The 20,658-nt window shown below is 45.0% G+C and overlaps 1 protein-coding gene across 7 annotated transcripts in view; it reads left to right on the plus strand.

Moving 5' to 3' along the window:
- The first annotated feature begins 842 nt into the window (after positions 1–842).
- Positions 843–20,658, plus strand: part of VPS13D (vacuolar protein sorting 13 homolog D) — a 303,606-nt gene continuing 283,790 nt past the window's right edge. For 6 of the 7 annotated variants that reach the window (XM_017887998.1, XM_017888002.1, XM_017887997.1 and 3 more), the window contains exons 1-5: positions 843–1,019; positions 10,457–10,534; positions 12,183–12,373; positions 12,474–12,554; positions 17,072–17,188. In XM_017887998.1, coding sequence (XP_017743487.1) covers positions 923–1,019; positions 10,457–10,534; positions 12,183–12,373; positions 12,474–12,554; positions 17,072–17,188 — 564 coding nt within the window. In that variant the 5' untranslated portion in view covers positions 843–922. The remainder of the gene's footprint in view (positions 1,020–10,456; positions 10,535–12,182; positions 12,374–12,473; positions 12,555–17,071; positions 17,189–20,658) is intronic. The other variant, XM_017888003.1, reaches the window with a different exon arrangement.

Here is a 20,658-nt window from a genome sequence, read left to right on the forward strand (position 1 = left end):
GAGATGGAGACCATCCTGGCTAACAGGGTGAAACCCCGTCTCTACTAAAAAAATACAAAAAACTAGCCGGGCGAGGTGGCGGGCGCCTCTAGTCCCAGCTACTCGGGAGGCTGAGGCAGGAGAATGGCATAAACCCGGGAGGCGGAGCTTGCAGTGAGCAGAAATCCGGCCACTGCACTCCAGCCTGGGCGACAGAGCGAAACCCCATCCCAAAAAAAAAAAAAAAAAAAAAATGCCTCTGGACATTACTAAATTATGCCCATATTAGAACCTCTGATCAGGGTGGTCTAATCCCGAGGTAAATCACCATAAGTGAACAATGGACAGTTACACTGAAAAGATAGACAGCTTTGAGTTGTAGGTAATTTTTGGCAAATTTAAGAGTGACTGTTCCCTGAAGCAGCATCAGAATGTAGATGTTTTGGTTTGCCTCCAGTTACTGAAGGGGGCATCTTACAGAGCTTCTTGCCTCATCTTTTAAAACATCTGCGGCTAGGCGCAGTGGCTCACGCCTGTAATCCCAGTACTTTGGGAGGCTGAGGCGAGTGGATCACCTGAGGTCAGGAGTTTGGGACCAGGCTGGTCAACACAGTGAAACCCCATCTCTACTAAAAATAGAAAAAATCAGCTGGGTGTGGTGGTGGGCACCTGTCATCCCAGCTACTGGGGAGGCTGAGGCAGGAGAATCGCTTGAACCCGGGAGGCAGAGATTGCAGAGAGCCGAGATCGTGCCGCTGCACTCCAGCCTGTTCTTTGCATTCATCTACCTTCAGGCAGGTAGGGGATGAAATTGGCTTAGAAAATCATTCAGTTTTTATGTTGATTTTCATTATTTTCCTTTCACAGATTTTTCTGTGACCATGAAAGAGAGAAATAAAGAATGATCCATGATTTCTAAACACCTTTTCCTGAGGATATAGTCATGTTGGAAGGCCTTGTAGCCTGGGTTCTCAATACCTATTTGGGGAAATATGTCAATAACCTGAACACTGACCAGCTCTCAGTTGCACTTCTGAAAGGTGAGTATTCCTCTGGGTGAGGTACAGCTTTACAGGTGGCATTTCTGTTTTTGTATTTTTTTTGTTGTACTGAGAATCTTAAAACTTAATGCCCAGATGGCTTTGTACTAAATGTGTGTAAAAGGTCCCATATGACCCTGATGATTATTACAGAGTAACTTTATAGCTATATTGTTGTAGATTTTAAGGAACTATTAAATATTAAAAAAAAAAAAAAAGCAAAATAAGCTATACTACTGGTGACTGTGCTTAGTCCCAGTTAATTTTTTAGCTTTATGAAGCTTTGTGGAGGCAGCCACAATGTACTGACAGTAGCATTGATTTTGGCTTCAAATACTGTTTTGTCATTTATTAACTATGTGAACAATAGGTCATATTGAAATTCTAAGCCTCAGTTTCTTTAGACAGAGATACCTCCAGAGGGTTGCTATAAGGATCAACTGGAATAACATTTAAAGTCCCTAGCCTGCTGGCATATAGTAGTCCCTCAATAAAAGTTTTAAAATTGATTACTGTGAGATGTTCAACAGAATTTCTGAGGTTTTGGCTTGCTTAATAGTAAGTACCTGAAGCTTGAGACATTTTACCCTTTACAGGCCTAGACTTGGTAAATGCAGTCCCTGACTTGGCATGGGAATTTGAAAGCTGCATTTTCTCCCTTTCCTTGTTTTAATTTAAATTCTCTTTGCTCAACTCAAAATGGAGCTTTTTAACATATGTAGAAAGAGAAGAAAGTCAGTCTGCAAGTGTGTAAAATCTTAGGAAATGGAAAGGAGACTTCAAATACAGTGAAACCTCACCTTCGTGGATGTGAGTTTTGGTAAGTGGACGAGGACAGGTTAGAGGGAACAGTGACACAGCTGTTTGCATAGTCTGAGAATAGAGTACCAGTGGTTCACCTGTTCCTTTAAATGTGTTGCTTTCCGGCAGAGCGTGGTGGCTCACACCTGTAATCCCAGCACTTTGGGAGGCCGAGGCAGGCGGATCACCTGAGGTCATGAGTCTGAGACCAGCCTGGCCAACATGTTGAAACCTCTGTCTACCAAAAATACAAAAATTAGCTGTGCGTGGTGACGGGCGCCTGTAATGCCAGCTACTCGGGAGGCTGAGGCAGGAGAACCGCTTGAAACTGCAAGGCGGAGGTTGCAGTGAGCGGGAAAACCACCCTAGCCCTCCCCACCGGGAGAAAAAAAGGAAAACCCCTACAAAAAAAAAAAAAAAAAAAAAAAAAAAAGTGTTGCTTTCCATGTTTTTCTGACCAAATGATTGTAGCAGCGATAGGCCATGGGCAAAGCTGTCATGGTTATGCCTCCCCACTCTCTTCCTTTCCTTTCCTATTCTGGTTTCCCTCTTGTCCTGAAACAGGAGCTAAGTGGAAAGCAAGAGTGAGCAGTCTGTCAGAGAAGAGGATGCGTTCAGAGTGCGATAGTAGTGTCAAGTTCACCTCTCTGGTCTCTTATTGAAGTTTTCAGACCACTGTGAAGCTAACTACGTTGTATGAGGTGTAGGTAACAGGGCCTAGAAAGAGAGCTGCAGGCCGTGACCCTGCTAATCAAAGAGCTGGTTCTGTCGGGAGTGATATGGCAACAGCATTTGCTGAAGAAATGAATAAATAGCAATGGATGATATCTGATGTGTTACAGAGTTGTACTAACATTGCTCAGCAGTTTTAGAATATATCTTGTAACAACAACTGTGTTTATCTATCTGGTACCTTAAACTGCTTTTCTGCCCTTATTTCCTTTCTAAAAACATTATTCTTTATGGCTTTTAATGAACCTGTTGAACTTGAAGAATATTTCTCTGCAGGATAGAAAAATGCTTTTTCTTTCATAACTAGTGTTAGTATGGTACCTGATGCTTATGGATCCAAAGCACATCACAGAGCTTGGCCAGAAACATCTTGGGAGCACGGAAGTGTACTGAGGGAATGGCTTCGGAAAGAAGTTGGTTCATCTGCTTGTTCATCTCTGACACAGTTAAGCAGTGTGTGGGGATAGAGAGGGTACTAGATAGGAATGAGAATGTTCTTTCTGTTTTTTCAGACAGGGTTTCTTTTTGTCGCCCAGGCTGGAGTGCAGTGGCGTGATTGCACCTCACTGCCACCTTGACCTTCTGGGCTCAAGCAATCCTCCTGCCTCAGCCTCCCAAGTAGCTGGGACCACAGGCATGCAACACCACGCCCAGCTAATTTTTGTATTTTTTTGGTAGAGATAGGATTTCACCATGTTGCTCAGGCAGGTCTCAAACTTCTGAGCTCAAGTGATCCTCCCACCTGGGCCTCCCAAAGTGCTGGGATTACAGGCGTCATCCACTGCACCCGGCTGAGAATGTCATTTCAATCTATCTACAGATATTTACTGTTCTAGATGCTTTGAGAGATGCAAAGGGGACTGAAATAGTGGTCAAGGGTATTGATTCTTTTAGCTAAACTATGTGTTTGAATCACAGTTCTTCCATTTACCAGTAATGTGGGCAGGTTACTCGGTTTCTTCATGCTTCACTCTCCCTTTCTGTAAATTGGAGATAATATTAACTATCTCGTAAGGTTCTGAGGACTGAGAAATTAATGTGGGTCAGAGAGCTTAGAGCTGTTCTTGGTATATTGTAGGCTCTCAGACAATGTTAGTTATCATCATCCATCCTCATGGTCATATCTGTGTGATTGGATTGGCTGGCAGTTTGGACTTCAAAGAGATTGTATATATATGTGTGTGTGTGTGTGTGTGTGTGTGTGTATATATATATATGATTGTATCCACATACGAAAAGTAGCAAAATGCAAAGTAACATGAGTTGTTTAAGAATGGAGATAGACTTAAAGACAAATAAACAAAATACAGAGTAACATGAGAGGATCACCTGAAGCCAGGAGTTCAAGACTAGCCTGGGCAACATGGTGAGATCCCTTTTATACAAAAAAAAAAAAAAAAAAAAAAATTCACTGGGTGTGGTGATGCATGCCTGTGGTCCCAGTTACTTAGGAGGCTGAGGTGGGAGGATCGCTGGAGCTGGAGAGGTTGAGGTTGCATGGAGTTGTGTTCCCTCCACTGCACTCTAGCCTGTGTGACAGAGCAAGACCCTTTCCCCCCAAACATTTTCACTTGTTCAGTCATTCAAAAACATTTATTGAGGCCGGGTGTGGTGGCTCACACCTGTAATCCTAGCACTTCGGGAGGCCAAGGCCAGAGGATCACCTGAGGCCAGAAGTTTAAGACTAGCCTGGGCAACGTGGTGAGATCCCTTCTCTGAAAAAAAAAATTAGCTGAGTGTTGTGGTGCACACCTGTGGTTCCAGCTACTTGGGAGGCTCAGGTGGGAGGATTGCTTGAGCCTAGGAGGTCAAGGCTGCACTGGGCTGTGTTCTTGCCATTGCACTCCAGCCTGGGCAGCAGAGCAAGACCCTGTTTCAAAAAAAAAAGTTCAGTCATTCAAAAACATTTATTGATGCTGGGCATGGTGGCTCACACCTGTAATTGCAGCACTTTGGGAGGCCAAGGTGGGCAGATCACTTGAAGCCAGGAGTTCTAGACCAGCCTGGGCAACATGGTGAAACCCCATCTCTACTAAAAATATAAAAGTTAGCAGGGAGAAACTAATATTATTTATTTGTATTGTTGTGAGGATTAAATGAGATAATGTGTATGAAGTGCTTGGACACAGACCACACTAAATGGTAGCTGCTATTCTTTTCTTTTTTTTTTTTTTCATTTGAGAGAGAGTCTCACTCTGTTACCCAGGCTAAAGTGCAGTAGTAGGATCATAGCTCACTGCAGCCGTGAACTTTTGGGCTCAAGCGATCCTCCTGCCTCAGCCTCCAGGGTAGCTGGGACTATAGGTGCATGCCACCATGCCTGGGTAATTTTTTACTTTTTGTAGACACAGGGTTTCACTATGTTGCCTAGGCTGGTCTGCAACTCTGGGCTCAAGTGATCCTCCTGCTTGACCTCTTAAAGTGCTGGGATTATGGGCATGAACCACCACATCCATCTTCTTATTCCACCTCTATAGTCCCTGATCTTAGAGGACTGTTAACCTGTTTGGGAGACAGATTATACAGTAATACAAGGGAGTGTAGATGAAATGGTTATTCTGGAAATACAGGCATCATGCGAGGGGTGTGAAGGAAGGGAGCTGTCCATTCTGCCTGCAGGACTCTGGGAAGGTTATGGAGATAGCTTTTTGAGTTGATCTTTTCTTTTCTTTCTTTCTTTTTTTTTTTGGAGACAGGGTCTTGCTCTATCACCCCAGGAGTGTGGTGGCACCATCACGGCTCACTGCACCCTCAACTTCTCTGGGCTCAAGCGATCTTTCCATTTCAGCCTCCTGAGTAGCTGGGACTACAGGCATGTACCACCATAGGTCCAGCTATTTGTTTTATTTTTTGTAGAGATAGGGTTTTACTATGTTGCCAAGGCTGGTCTTGAACACTTGGGCTCAAGCAGTCCTCCTGCCTTGGCCTCCCAAAGTGCTGGGATTATAGGCGTGAGCCACTGCACCCAGCCTTGAGTGGATTTTAGCAGGATTTCCATAGGTGGCCCTGGGCAGGTCCCCACATTCCAGGTGGAATGCACCCTGTGAGCAGAGGCTGAAAACTTGCAGGGTGTTTTTGAAATGGTTTGGGGCCAGAAGGTAGGTGGCTCATGCCTGTAATCCCAGCACTTTTGGAGGCTGAGGTGGGTGGATCACCTGAGGTCAGGAGTTCAAGGCCAGCCTGGCCAAGATGGCGAAACCCCGCTTCTACTAAAAATATAAAAAAAATTAGCCAGGCACGGTGGCAGGCGCCTATAATCGCAGCTACTCGGGAGGCTAAGGCAGGAGAATCGCTTGAACCCAGGGGGCGGAGGTTGCAGTGAGCTGAGACCGCACCACTGCACTCCAGCCTGGTTGACAGAGTGAGACTCTGTCTCAAACAAAAAAAAGAAGGTAGAGGCTGCCAGTACCATGTCAGAGTCTGAACTTCACCCTGGGGCATATCGTATATTTGTAACCCAAAACTTCCATTCCCTCCTTTTTGTTTTTATAAGCGCTGAACCTTAGGTTGATTCTTTAACCTGGAGCAGAGGGAAGAGAATTCAGTAACCATTAGAAATTACTAAGAAATGACCAACCTCTAAATTACTCCCAGTTTAGTGAGTAGATTTCTTGCTAGCCTGAGATGAGGAGTTTTTGGATGAGACATCCGTGAGTAAGTCTGTAATGTCTGCCTGGAGTAAGTGACCAACATTATCATTTCTAAAGCACTCAGTACTTTGGGTGCTTTTCTGCTTGGATCTTTGGAGGGACCTTTCCCTGCAGGGCCAGTCGTGGGTGCATATTTGAGTGGGTGGGGACTAGGAAATCTTCAGTCTTAAACCACGGCTGTTCTGGTTCGCCAGATTCCTTTGCTTTTGGCTTGGTGTAGGCTGTTGTTTCTTCTCATTTTTTCCTTTACATTCTCTCTGTCCTTTCTAGATCTTCTCCTTTGCCCTCCATGCTTCAGCTTTAATTTTTCGTGATATGAGTTGCCTGTAATTCCCTTTACTTTCCCAAGGTTGTATAGCTGCCAGGGAAGCCCACAGCTCACTTGCCTTTGTGACAGATTTGGGCATTGAAAAATAAGGTGGCTCGGGCTGGGTGCAGTGGCTCACACCTGTAATTCCAGCACTTTGGGAGGCCAAGGTGGGTAGATCACTTGAGGTCGGGAGTTCAAGACCAGCCTGATCAATGTGGTGAAACCCTGTCTCTACTAAAAATACAGAAAATTAGCCGGGTGTTGTGGCAGGCGCCTGTAGTCGGGAGTAGTAGTAGTCCCTACTCGGGAGGCTGAGACAGGAGAATCACTTGAATCCAGGAGGCGGAGGTTGCAGTGAGCCGAGATCGCGCCATTGCACTCTCGCCTGGACGACAAAAGCGAGACTCCATCTCAAAATAAAAATAAAAATAAGGCGGTTCGAAGTGTAAATCATGCTATTCAAAAGAAGAAACTATTGAATTGCCACCTTTAAGTCTATTTCAACTAAGGGAAACGTTTCATGATGTTTTTTCCCCTTATATTCATTTTCTCCCCAAATGTGGATATGGGGTTGTTTCACTGGGGTTATAAACTTTTCCTTTCCGTTAGTCTTAAGGTATGGTGGTGGGGTGGGGGGACATGGCCCATGTGGACAAATATTCCTGCAAAAATCAAAAAATAAGTTGATTGTATTTGTTCAGAATCTGCCAAGTTGCTAGATTTGAATTTTCTTTTTTTTTCCCCCTTTTTCTTTTTAGAGACAGGGTCTAGCTCTGTTACCAAGGCTGGAGTGCAGTTGTGCGATTATAACTCACTGCAGCCTGGATCTCAAGGGCTCAAGCGATCCTCCTGCCTCAGCCTCCCCAGTAGCTGGGACTACAGGTGTGTGCTACCATGCCTGGCTAATTTTTAAAAATTTATTGTAGAGTTGGGGTCTTGCTCTGTTGCCCAGGCTGGTCTTGAACTCCTGGGCTCAAGCGATTTCCCCACCTCAGCCTCCCAAAGTGCTGGGATTACAGATGTGAGCTGCCGCACCTGGCCTGAATTCTTTAGAAACCAGTAACCCGGAAGTCCTGAACAGTCACTTAAAGGGAAACATAATCACGTTTTCTGCATTATTTTGTACTTGGAGTAAAAGGCTCTCTTGCATTTCTTACCAAATAATGGTTGTTGTCTGTACTCCCTGTTCTTGAAAAATGTGTATCTCAGACAGACTTAGGTTGCTCAAAAATTGCCTTTTGTCGCTCAATTTTGTAAAAACAATCGCAGTGATTTAAGGATGGGGACTCTGCCTTCTCTTTTTGCATTTCCAGTGGCCATCACCGTGCCTCCCACAGAGCAGGGCTCTGTATACGTGAGGGCGAATGGCTTGCATAGCCAGGAGAGTGATGGATCTAGCTGCCCTCCTGTCTATTCACTTTTGGGTTTAAGTCATAAAAGCTGGGTCTGAAAAGAATTTTCAGTGGTGGTCCTGTGTCCGGAATTGGTGGGTTCTTGGTCTCACTGACTTCGAGAATGAAGCTGCGAACCCTTGCGGTGTTACAGTTCTTAAAGATGGGTTGTCCGGAGTTTGTTCCTTCAGATGTTCAGATGTGTCTGGAGCTGCTTCTTTCTGGTGGGTTCGTGGTCTCGCTGTCAGGAGTGAAGCTGCAGACCTTCGTGGTGAGTGTTACAGCTCTTAAAGACAGCACGTTTGGAGTTGTTCGTTCTTCCTGGTGGGTTCGTGGTCTCGCTGGCTTCAGGAGTGAAGCTGCAGACCTTCGCGGTGAGTGTTACAGCTCATAAAGGGAGCGTGGACCCAAAGAGTGAGCAGCAGCAAGATTTACTGCAAGGAGCGAAAGAACAAAGCTTTCAACCAAAGCTTTCCACAGTGTGGAGGGGACCGAGCAGCGTTGCCACTGCTGCGACTGGGGCACGCCTGCTTTTATTCCCTTATCTGGCCCCACCATCATCCTGTGATCTTCGCGGCTCACATTTTACAGAGAGCCTGATTGGTTTGACAGAGTGCTCGATTGTCAAAAAAAAACAAAGACATTTACAATCTCTGAGCGCTAGGACACAGAGTCAACACGAGGTGGGCTGAGTTACCCGCTAGATAACCGACGAGTTAGCTAGATACCAGCATCAGCCAATTGGTGAGTTTGATCAAACCGTTGAGCTCGCGCACACCGAGTACGGATTGCGGTGTAGTTTCACCAAACCTTGAGCTAGACACAAGATGCTGAATCTGTGCACTTTACAATCCCCTGCACTAGCACACAGAGCTCAGAGTGCCTAGTCCTCCCAAGTCTCCCTTACGCGTTAGCTGACGCATACAACGCAGACGGGTCACCCAATTGCGCGTATTCACCCAAACCCTCGCAGCTACAGACCCACAGCGCTCGCTCTCGATTGGCTGTATTCTACAAACCTGAGCTAGACACAGAGTGCTGATTGGTGTATTTACAAACCCTGAGCTAGACACAGTTCAGGAGCCCAGCTGGCTTCGCCCAGTGGATCCTGCACACCGCTGTAGGCAGAGCTGCCTGCCAGTGTGGAGCTGTGCCTGCACTCCTCAGTCCTTGGGCTGTCGCCCAGACTGGGCGCCAGGGAGCAGGGGGCGGTGCCTGTCAGGGAGGCTCAGGCCGCCTGGGAGCCCACCGCAGGGGGAGGAGCTCAGACACCTCAGGCTGCGGGTCTGAACCCTGCCCCATGGGGAGGCAGCTAGGGCCTGGCGAGAATTTGAGTGCGGTGCCAGCGGGCCAGCACTGCTGGGGAACCCCGCGCAACCTCCGCAGCTGCTGGCCCTGGTGCTAACCCCGTCACTGCCCTGGCCCGGTGCCGGCCGGCAGCGCCGTGTGCGGGGCCTGCTGAGCCGGCGCCCGTGCCCACCAGAACTCACACCGACCTGCCAGGGCAGCACGCAGCCCGGGTTCCCGCCCGGTTCCCGCCCGCGCCTCTCCCTCCACACCTGCTGGCAAGCAGAGGGAGGAGGCTCCGGCCTCAGCCAGCCCAGAGAGGGGCTCCTACGGTGCTGTGGCCGGCTGAAGGGCTCCTCAAGCGCCCCCAGAGTGGACGCTGAGGCCGAGGGGGCGCTGAGGACTGCTACACATTGTCACCTCTCAGTCCTGTTCCTTCCTTTGCTTTCTGATCAGTTATTGCACTTGTAAGTAGAGGTGCTAAGAAGTTCTCCCAGAAGAGAAGAGTGTAATTCCTTTTGAAGACCAGTTTCATTTAATTAGATCATAGACTTTTGAATACTGTATGTGCTATACTCATTTTGGGGAGGGATTGAGGGTGGAAGGAACTTGTTAGAAACTGCAAGTTTCTGTGCTTCAATCCCGGAGATTCTGAGTTAGTTGGTCTGTGGGTGGGGCCCAGGAGCCTGCATTTCATCCTAGGTGAGTCAGATTTTGATGTTCCTCTGGTAAATATTAGCCTAAGCGAGGGGTCAGCAAAGGGGCCAGCGGGCCAGATCTGGCCTGCAGACTAAGAATGGGTTTTGCATTTTTAAAGGTTCATAAAAAAAAATAAAAGGAGAATACGCAACAGACATCATATAAACCCTAAAATATTTACTATCTGGCCTGTTATGGAAAATGTAACTCTTGGTCATAACTCTTCATCAATGCCTAAGCTTCAGCTCTCATGTAGATGTTAGAGCCGATGGCCTGGAAATTCATTTAGATGAAGTGTATGGGCTGGTGGTAGCACTACACATGATATAGCCTGTTCTAGATGTAAAACTTTAACCTACACATGATATAGCCTGTTCTAGATGTAAAACTTTCCCTTTAACCTACACATGATATAGCCTGTTCTAGATGTAAAACTTTAACCTACAGATGATGTAGTCTGTTCTAGATGTAAAACTTTCCCTTTAACCTTCAATGCTTTACACACAGTAGTAGGTGGCCTACTGTATTTGTTAAATGGATATTTCATGATGCTGTTTTTATTTTTAGGTGCTGTTGAATTAGAAAACTTGCCATTAAAGAAAGATGCCTTGAAAGAATTGGAATTACCATTTGAAGTCAAAGCTGGTATGTGGAACTAAAGGATGGGGAGGAAATTTGAGTCTTAAATTGTTTGGGATGTGAAAACTGAGAGCCCTGGAGTTTGTATCAATTTGACCAGTTAGAGGAAGGATATAGCAAATGTTAGAGTTTATGCCAGTCTTAGAGTGTGGTCTTTGGGCCACTCGTATCAGGATGACCTTGTGATGGTGGTAGGGAGGTCAGGTGATCCCCAGACCGACTGAATCAGAATCTCTGAGGGAATGTTGTTGAACTTAACGTGTTTAATAAGCACTCCAGGTGATTCTTATGTTTCCTAAAATGTGAGAACCTCTGTTCTACATTCAGGGTTTCCTTTTCTTTACCCTTTCATTTTTCTTTTTTCTTTTCCTTTTTTTTTTGAGACGGAGTCTCGCTCTGTCACCCAGGCTGGAGTGCCGTGGTGCGATCTCGGCTCACTGCAACTTCTGCCTCTCGGATTCAAGCAATTCTGCCTCAGCCTCCAAAGCAGCTGGGACTACAGGTGTGCCCCACCACGACTGGCTAATTTTTTTGTATTTTTAGTAGAGACGAGGTTTCACCTTGTTGGCCAGGCTGGTCTTGAACTCCTGACCTCAGGTGATCTGCCTGCCTCGGCCTCCCAAAGTGCTGGGATTACAGGCGTGAGCCACCGTGCCTGGCCTCCATTCATTCATTCATTCATTTATTTATGACAGGGTCTTGCTTTGTCACCCAGGCTGGAGTGCAGGGATGCTATCATAGCTCACTACAGCTTTGAACTTCCAGGCTAAAGAGATCCTCTTGCCTCAGCTTCCCCAACTATTAGTTGAAATGGTTGAATACAGCTACGTGCTACCAAGCCCAGCTAAATTTCTGAATTTATTACTGGATTACACAGTTGATCACTTGATGTTGTCATTAAAAATACCATTGTTGGACTGGGCTTGGTGGCTTTCACCTGGCATCCCAGCACTTTGGGAGGTTGAGGCAGGAGGATCACCTGAGGCCGGGAGTTCAAGACCAGCCTGGGCAACATAGCTTGACTCTTATAAATTGAATATAAAGAAAGCTTGTATTCTAGGAGGTTTGGCTAGAAATGGAAGAACTTGGGAAATAAGTATCACAATTCTACCGAGCCGTTTGGCTTTCTCATCAGCTCAGGTTCTCATGAAGAATCAGAATTCTTTATTGAGAGAAGGCCAGTGCCATGTTACCTACGTTTCAGTTTGTTGTGGGGATGTTCAAGATTGGATATATCATAGGTCTGATGACTCCCAACTAGTACTTATCAACCTGACAATGAATAATGAGCAATACATGAGTTTAGTGTCCATGGGCTTGTGCAGGACCCGGGGAAGAAAGACACTCTAAGGAAGTGTAAGATGTACTCCGCTTGGAAAAGGAGATGGTTTCTAGAGGAGGGATGTTACTGTTGATGTGGTGAAGTCTTCACAAACTTTTTCCAGCTTATATAAGTGATTATACCTTGTTCTTACAGATGTCAGCCTCCTAACACTTGTTTCACATGTGCAAGAGCCTGCTGGCTGTTGTTTTAAATAAATAAAAAAAAGTAATAACAGCAATCCATGCTCCTTAAACAAAATTGTGAAAATACCGAAAATGGAAAGAATTAAAAATGTACACACTGTGAACGAGACTTTCCTTCTCCTTCCAGGCTTCATTGGGAAGGTAACCCTTCAGATTCCCTTTTATCGCCCCCATGTGGACCCTTGGGTGATCTCCATCTCCAGCCTTCACTTAATTGGAGCCCCGGAAAAAATACAGGATTTCAATGATGAAAAGGAGAAGCTGTTGGAAAGGGAACGCAAGAAAGCACTACTTCAAGCCCTGGAGGAGAAATGGAAGGCAAGGCAGAGATCTTTTGGGCCATAAGAGCAGTTGTGGTGACACGTGTAAGATGAGCAAGAACACTAGATTGAGCTAACGCTGACTCTTGCCTTTGTAGAATGAACGCCAGCAGAAAGGGGAGTCCTATTGGTATTCAGTTACCGCCTCCGTAGTTACGAGGATTGTGGAGAATATTGAAGTAAGTCCTGCTGACTTTTATAAAAGTGTCAACATGAGAGGGATTTCTCAGGCTTAAATGTGTTTCTCTTCTTAGTTTCTCGTTTCTCGTGGGTTCAGCTGATCTAAGGTGTAGATGGGGCTGGCTGCTCAGGTCTGTTCTTTTGTAGGCTGTGCCAAGGGGAAAACCTGAAAAGCAAGTCCTATGCTCTGTGGCAGACATAGAGTTTTCTTGCTTCAGCTGGCATGAGAAGGAGTTTTCACATCTCTTCCATTTCACTTCCTGCACTTTCTTTTTGAATGTTGGAATCCCACCTGCTAAAGGATTTATCTTGTAAGAATCCAGGTTATTTGAGCCTTGATGACTATATGTTTTCAGGGCAAATCACTTCACCTCTCTGGTCTCAATTGCTTCACCTGTAAAATGAGAGAGGTTGGATGCCTCGTCTCTAGTTGATGACATAGTGAGTTGTGAAATTGCGAACAGCTCACTAAGATACCTAACCTCTTGCTGGTGTATCTGGTGGCAATTTGACGAGTTACAGGACTGGGGCTGTTGGCCTTGGCCATGTTTTCTACTTCAATTATAATTTTGTTTCATCCTCAAAAACTTGATCAGGGTCCCACTGATTTTCATGAGTGTTATAAGACTTTGTCCATACTTACTACCTTTAGAATTTTCTTGCAGTGCCAATGTGACACAGGCCAGATGTGTTCAGTGTATGTCATGTTCCCAAAAATTACAGTCTGAGGTTTTTGGTTTCATAACTTTCCTAACTTTGACAAACAAAATTTAAAAGATTAGTCGTTATTTTTATTTTATCTTAGTTTAAATAATTTTATTGAGATATAGTTCTTACACCAGAAAGTTCAGTCTTTTAAAGTGTACAATTTAGTGTTTTTTTTAGTATATTTACAAGGTTGTGCATTGGTCACTGCTAAATAATGCCAGAACATTTTCATCATTCCAATGGGTAGTCACTGCCAAAGCTGGGCTTGGTGGCATGTACCTATAATCCCGGATACTTGGAAGGCTGGGGCAGGAGGATGACTTGAACCCAGGAATTGGGCTGCAAGGCTGTAGTGAGCTATAATAGTGCCCCTGCACCCCAGTCTGGGCAACAGACCAAGACCCTGTATCTTAAAAAAATAATAATAATTTAAAAAAGTAGTCATTACCAATTCCCCTCTTTCTTCAGCTCCTGTCAATCACTAATCTACTTTCTAGATTTGCCTATTCTAGACATTTCATCTAAATGGAATCACATGATATATGGCCTGGCCATTTTCACTTGACATGATGTTTTCAAGGGTCATCTGTGTAGTAGCATGTTTCAGCACTTCATTCCTTTTTATGACTGAATCATATATTCCATTGTATGGATTGTCAAAGATTAAACAAAGCCGGACGTCAGAGCAATAAAAACAGATTTTACTCAGTAACTACTGACAGCCGAGCTCCAGGCTGACTTGTGCGGAGGTAGCTGGGCCTTTTAAAGGGAGCTTGAGGGTGCAGGGAGGTGGAGTGAGTGGGTACTCAAGTGAAAAATTACAAGGCGTTGGTCGCTGTGAATGTCATTAGGCTAGCTGTGTCTGCTGGCAGTGATCAAAGTTAGGATTCGCTCTTCCCTCAGACTGGGAGATTGAGGCCCTACCCTTCCTGATGGTTACATTTCAAAGGAATGGCTTTCAGGTCCTTGAGAAAGAGACTCCTGAGCTGTTGGAGATACAAGTTGAGCGTCCCAAATCCGAAAATCCGAAATCCTCCAAAGTCTGACGCCTTTTGAGTGCCCACATGATACTCAAGGGAAATGCTCATTGGAGCATTTTGGAGTTTGGATTTTTGGATTTGGGATACTCAGCCGGTTAAGTATAATGCAGATATTTCAAAATCCCCCCAAAAATGAAATCCAAAACACTTCTTGTCCCAAGCCTTTCAGATGAGGAATACTCCACCTATACATACACATCTCTCAAAGAAATGGCACAATTGAATAGCTCTGTAAACCTATAAACCCTTTTCAGTAAATATGCTATAAGAAAGGGAGGTCAGGGGCCTATGTCAGGTGTTGGCTGGAATAAAGGGTATGTTCTTTTGATAGTCCTGAGCTTTACCAGGCAGGAACTCAATAGGGGACTGTGTTGTCCCCGGGACATGGCCTCAGGCTGCCAGAAGCCATATTAAAGTTGGTCAAATCTCTTTTGAAGGGAATGTTCTTGTTGAGAGTTCTTGCGTTTCTCAGGACATGTGACATTCTGTTTATTCATTCGTGAGTTGCTGGACATTGGGGTTGGCTCTCCTTTTTGCTGTTATGAATAATATTGCTGTAAACATTTGTGTATAGGGTTTTGGGTGAACATGTTTTCAGTTGTCTCAAATAGATATCTCGGAGTAGAATTGCTGAATGATGGGTTAACTCTGCTTACTTTTTGAGGAACTACCAAACTGTTTTCCAAAGAGGCTGCACTATTTTACGATTTCACCAGCAATGTATGAGCGTTTTGTTTCTCCATATCCTCATCAACATTTATTATTGATTATGGGGCTGGGCACGGTGGCTCATGCGTGTAATCCCAGCACTTTGGGAGGCCAAGGCAGGCGGATCACTTGAGGTCAGGAGTTCGAGACCAGCCTAAAATACAAAATTAGCTAGACATGGTGGCATGTGCCTGTCCTCCCAGCTGCTTGGTGGGGAGGCTAAGGCAGGAGAATCACTTGAACCCGGGAGGCGGAGGTTGCAGTGAGCCAAGATCATACCACTGCACTCCAGCCTGGGCAACAAAGTGAGACTCCATCTCAAGAAGAAAAGCCTGCAGAAATGGTGAGAGAGCATTTTCTCTAACACCATTTAGGACATAAAGAAAAAAAGTAACCAAAAAAAAAAAAAAAAATAACCAAAACCAAAAGCAAACATTTATTGTTGATTGTATACTAGTGGGTGTGAAATGATGGTCTTGCTGTGGTTTTGATTTGCATTTTCTTAATGGCTAAGGATACTGAATATTTTTCCATATATTTACTGGCCACTTGTGTATCTATTTTTTTGGAGAATGTCTATTTGAATCCTTTGCCACGATTTCTTTATTTTTTTGAGATGGAGTCTTGCTCTGTTACCCAGGCTGGAGTGCGGTGGCGCGATCTCAGCTCACTGCAACCTCTGCCTCCCGGGTTCAAGCTATTCTCCTGCCTCAGCCTCCTGAGTAGCTGGGATTACAGGCCTGCACTATCATGCCTGGCTAATTTTTTTTTTTTTTTGAGACAGTCTCGCTCTGTTGCGTACGCTGGAGTGCAGTGGCGCGATCCCCGCTCACTGCAAACTCCGCCTCCTGGGTTCACGCCATTCTCCTGCCTCAGCCTCCCGAGTAGCTGGGATTATAGGTGCCTGCCACCACGCCCAGCTAATTTTTTTATGTTTTTAGTAGAAACAGGGTTTCACCATGTTGGCCAGTCTGGTCTTGAACTCCTGACCTCAGGTGATCCACCTTCCTCAGCGTCCCGAAGTGCTGGGATTACAAGAGTGATCCACTGCGCCCGGCCATCCTTTGCCTATTTTACAAATCAGTTTATGTTTTTATTGTTGAGTTATAAGAGCTCTCTGTATATTCTGAATACCAGATTCTTATCAGATTTGCAAATACTTTCTCCCATTCTGTGGATTGTCTTTTTACTTTCTGTTATTGTTATTATTAAGGCATAATCTCTGTTGCCTGGGCTGGAGTGCAATGGCGCCATCATACCTTACTGCAGCCTCCATCTCCTGGGCTCAAACAATCCTCCTGCCTCAGCCTCCTGAGTAGCTGAGACTCCAGACTCGTGCCATCATACCTGGCTATTTAAAAAAATTTTTTAGTAGAGGTGAGGTCTTGCTGTGTTGCCTAGGCTGGTCTCTAACTCTTGGGTTCAAGTAATATTCCTGCCTCAGCTTCCCAAAGTGCTGGGATTATAGGCATGAACCACTGTGCTCAGCCTGTTATTATTTTTTAATTCATTGAAGCAGAGTGCCTTTTCTGTAGCCCACTTACAGGGAGGGACTAAGGGAAATAAATACATACATATGTACACACATACAAAGTGTATGTGTGTGCCGTGCTGGTTTCCTTGGTCCAGATGTGGGGACATAGAGGAAAGATGAAGATATCAGCAGAGCAGGAGGAACAATTGTCTGTATACAGTGGCTTTACTTTCTTTAATTGCTTTTTAAAAGATGTCTTCTGAAATGATTTAATGAAAGTATTGGAGCCCTTTTGGTAAAAGCAAATCACAAGAGAGTTATTATAACATAATATCACATATTATAACATAACAAGAGAATTATTGTAACACTCTTAGGAACTTACAGGATACTGGATATGTGTGTGATGTGTTTGTGTAGAGTGTCTGCTGTGGCTTCCTTTAGTGGCTCAAGGGCTCAAGGGCAGTTTGACCCCTAACTATAGTATTTCACCCATAGCAGTTATTTAAATGCTTTTTCTTTTTTCTTTTCTTTGGAACACTATTCTGCAGGTGCATCAGCTGTTTTTTCTTTTTTCTCTTTGCAGTTAAAAATTCAAGATGTCCATTTACGCTTTGAAGATGGTGTCACCAATCCCTCCCATCCTTTTGCATTTGGCATCTGCATTAAGAATGTGTCCATGCAAAATGCTGTGAATGAGCCTGTGAGTATGAAATGTGATGACAAAGCAGGAAGAAAGCCATGCTCTAGGAATTTGGGGCTCTGCCTTTTGCCATTTTGTGTTATGTAAATGAATCACATTCTTTTCCATTGCCTTCTGTGGTAGGGCATGGGTGTCTCTTGTGTGTTTGCAGCAAATCAAATTTGCTGACATAGGGAAATAGGTAATTTTCTCTGACCTTTGGTTATATCACTTTCATTTTATGCACAAAGAAGCTAAGAGGCAGAAAGGATTTTGTGTTTGATTTTCTTCTCGGTTTACATACACTCCCTGCGTAAACTCACAATTCACTCCCTGGGTAAACTCATAGTTGTAGCTACCACCAGGGAATATTTGCTGATGGCTTCCACATTTTGAATTCCATTCTCCACCCTTTGACCTTCATATTCGTGGTTTTCTTAAAACTACTGCTTGTCTCAAAACATACTCTGTTTCTTCACATGCTACACAAAAAACATTTTTGACACCAGGTGTGTGAGGGTTTTCCCTGACACACCAAGCAATTCTCCATCACATACTAACTTGGTATCCTGTAGTTCAACTTAATTCTGACACTAATGGGTTACTGCATACCCCGCCGGGTAAGGGCTCAGTCCCATAGGACCACCCCCCACTTCAGATGTGAGTCACAAGGCCCAGGTTGTGACCTGTGCTTTTGACTAGAAGTTGGAGTTCCCACAATTCCCCTCCTCAGGTTTGGTAATTTGCTAGGATGGCTCACAGAACTTAGGGTAACACTTTACTTACGTTTGCTGGTTTATAGTAAAAGATGCGATGAGGATACAGGTGAATATCTAGATAAAGAGGGCCACGCCCTGCTCCAGTGTTCAGCAACTTGGAAGCTTAGCAGATCTCATGGTTCAAAGTTTTTATGCAGCTTAATCTCCAGCGCCACCAACCAGAGGTCAGTGAGTGGCACTGAAAGGCCCAACCCTCTAATTACTTGATCTTTTCGTGATGAGCCCCATCTTGAGGCTGTCTACCGACCCCATCAAAAGTCACTTAATTAGCATATACTGAGGTGTGATCATGAGGGTTTTTAGGAACAACAATGATACTCCTGTCAGGAACTTCCAAGGGTTTTAGGAACTCTGTGCGAGGAACCTGGGACAAAGATCAAATATATTTCATGTTATACCACAGCTTGTCATAAGTACTAGAATGATCCTGTGTATTCCACCTGCCCATTTTGTCCCCCAAACGAAGTGTTTTTCTTTATTTCCTAACATTTTACTGAATGTAAAAACCAATAATAACTAACAGTTTTGAGTACTTTTATATGACAGGCACTGTTCTTAGCACTTTCCATGATTTAACTCATTCAGTTCGCCTTGATTTTCACCACTGCTGTGATCCTAATAACCTTACTAAGGACACTGCAGCATAAGAGGTGGAGTGAAAAGTGGAACCAGGCCTTGAACACAGGTGGACCAACTCTAAATTAGGGCTTGGCAAACTATGACCTGTGGCCAAGTCTGGCTTCTCACCTGTTTTTGTAAATAAAGGTTTTTTAGATCCCAGCCATGGTCATTAGTGTTGTCCACGGTGGAGTACTGTAGTTGCAGCAGAGACTGCATGGCCCGCAGAGCCTAAGCTGTTGACTCTCTGGCCCTTTATGAAAGACTGTGCCATCCCTGCTCCTCACCCTGTGCTCTTGCCTGCCACACTGATCTCTAGAAGCTGTGTGCTCCTCCTTTCACTTCTTACACTTCAATTTCCATATCTAGTTATTCACAGGGTCCTGCTACTTTTTCCTACAAAGCATTTCAAACATAGCTCTTCCTGTCCATCCTCGTATGACCGTCACCCTGCAGGATGTTGTCAGGTTTTACCTGGACTAATGAAATACACTGTTCTGTGATCTCCAGGATCTTTCTATTTGTCCTGTACCAGTGCTTTCCAGTGTTTTCCATGTCAGAACCCACATAGTAAAAAGATAGTATTTGTACAGTACCCGGGGGCAAATGGCTGTGGCTGCTTGGGGCTGGAAGTGGCCAGCTCAGAGTAACCACATGTTTTTAAGATGTAACTTGATCCCATACACTGGCTCATACTTGAGGCACTCATAACTCATTTTTTTCTGGCACACTGAAGGGAAAGCCCTACTTTACCCCGTCACCAGACTTCTTTTTCTGAAGCACATACCTGATCGTGTTACCTGCCCGCATTAAAACGTTCGGCAGCTCCGCATCACTGAAGGCCTGAAGTCCAAACACCTTAGCACGGCATAAACTTCCTTTCCTAATGAATTTGATAACTAGGGCAGCCCTAACAGATTGCCACAAACCAGATGGCTTAAAGCAACGTAAATTTATTCTCTAGATGAGAGGTCTGAAGTCAAGAGTTGTGGCCAGATCAGTCCCTTCTGGAGGCTGAGGGAGAAACTGTCTGGTGCATCTCTCCTTGGCTAGCTGCTGGCGGTTGTTGAGCTTGCTCAGCTTGCAGGTGCTTCATGCAGCCTCTGCCTCCGTCTTCACGTGGCCTTCTCCCTGTGTCGTTTGTCTTCTTGTAAGGACAATACCCGTTAGATGAGGGCCTCCACTAAACCAGTATGACCTCTTAATTTGATTACATCTGCAAAGACATAATTTTCAAATGAGGTTACATACACGCTTCTGCGTGGTTATGACTTTTTTTTTTTTTTTTTTTTTTGGGAAGGGAGGACACCATTCAACCCAGTGTACCTAGTAACATTCCAAGCTACTGTTCTCAACTCTTAGCTAACTCCTCATCCCAAATATGTCTTCATCCACTTGTACCAATACTGCCCCCACCCCACACATCCAGTGTTCCAGTTACACAGATAGACTCACTGTTCCCTGAAGATATCAGGCCTTTTGTACGGTTGCCCTTCCATATCCTCGGGTTCCATATCCATGGTTCTACCAACACGGGATCAAAAATACTCCCCGTCTGGCTGGGCGCAGTGGCTCACACCTGTAATCCCAGCACTTTGGGAGGTCGAGGCGGGCAGATCGCCTGAGCTCACAAATTCAAGACCAGTCTGGGAAACATGGTGAAACCCCATCTCTATTAAAAATAAAAAAATTAGCCGGGTGTGGTGGCGCATGCCTGTAATCCCAGCTACTCAGGAGACCGAGGCAGGAGAATCACTTGAAACCGGGAGGTGGAGGTTGCAGTGAGCCAAGATCGTGCCGTTGTACTTCAACCTGGGCAACAAGAGTGAAACTCCATCTCAAAAAAAAAAAAAAATTTCAGTATAACAATGATTTACATAGCATTTACATTGTATGAGGTATTGTAAGTAATCTAGAGGCCGGGTGCGGTGGCTCAAGCCTGTAATCCCAGCACTTTGGGAGGCCGAGACGGGCGGATCACGAGGTCAGGAGATCGAGACCATCCTGGCTAACACGGTGAAACCCCGTCTCTACTAAAAAATACAAAAAACTAGCCGGGCGAGGTGGCGGGCGCCTGTAGTCCCAGCTACTCGG

The sequence above is a fragment of the Rhinopithecus bieti genome, unplaced genomic scaffold (assembly GCF_001698545.2).
Source record: "Rhinopithecus bieti isolate Rb0 unplaced genomic scaffold, ASM169854v2 scaffold_16234, whole genome shotgun sequence".
Lineage (NCBI taxonomy): Eukaryota > Metazoa > Chordata > Mammalia > Primates > Cercopithecidae > Rhinopithecus > Rhinopithecus bieti.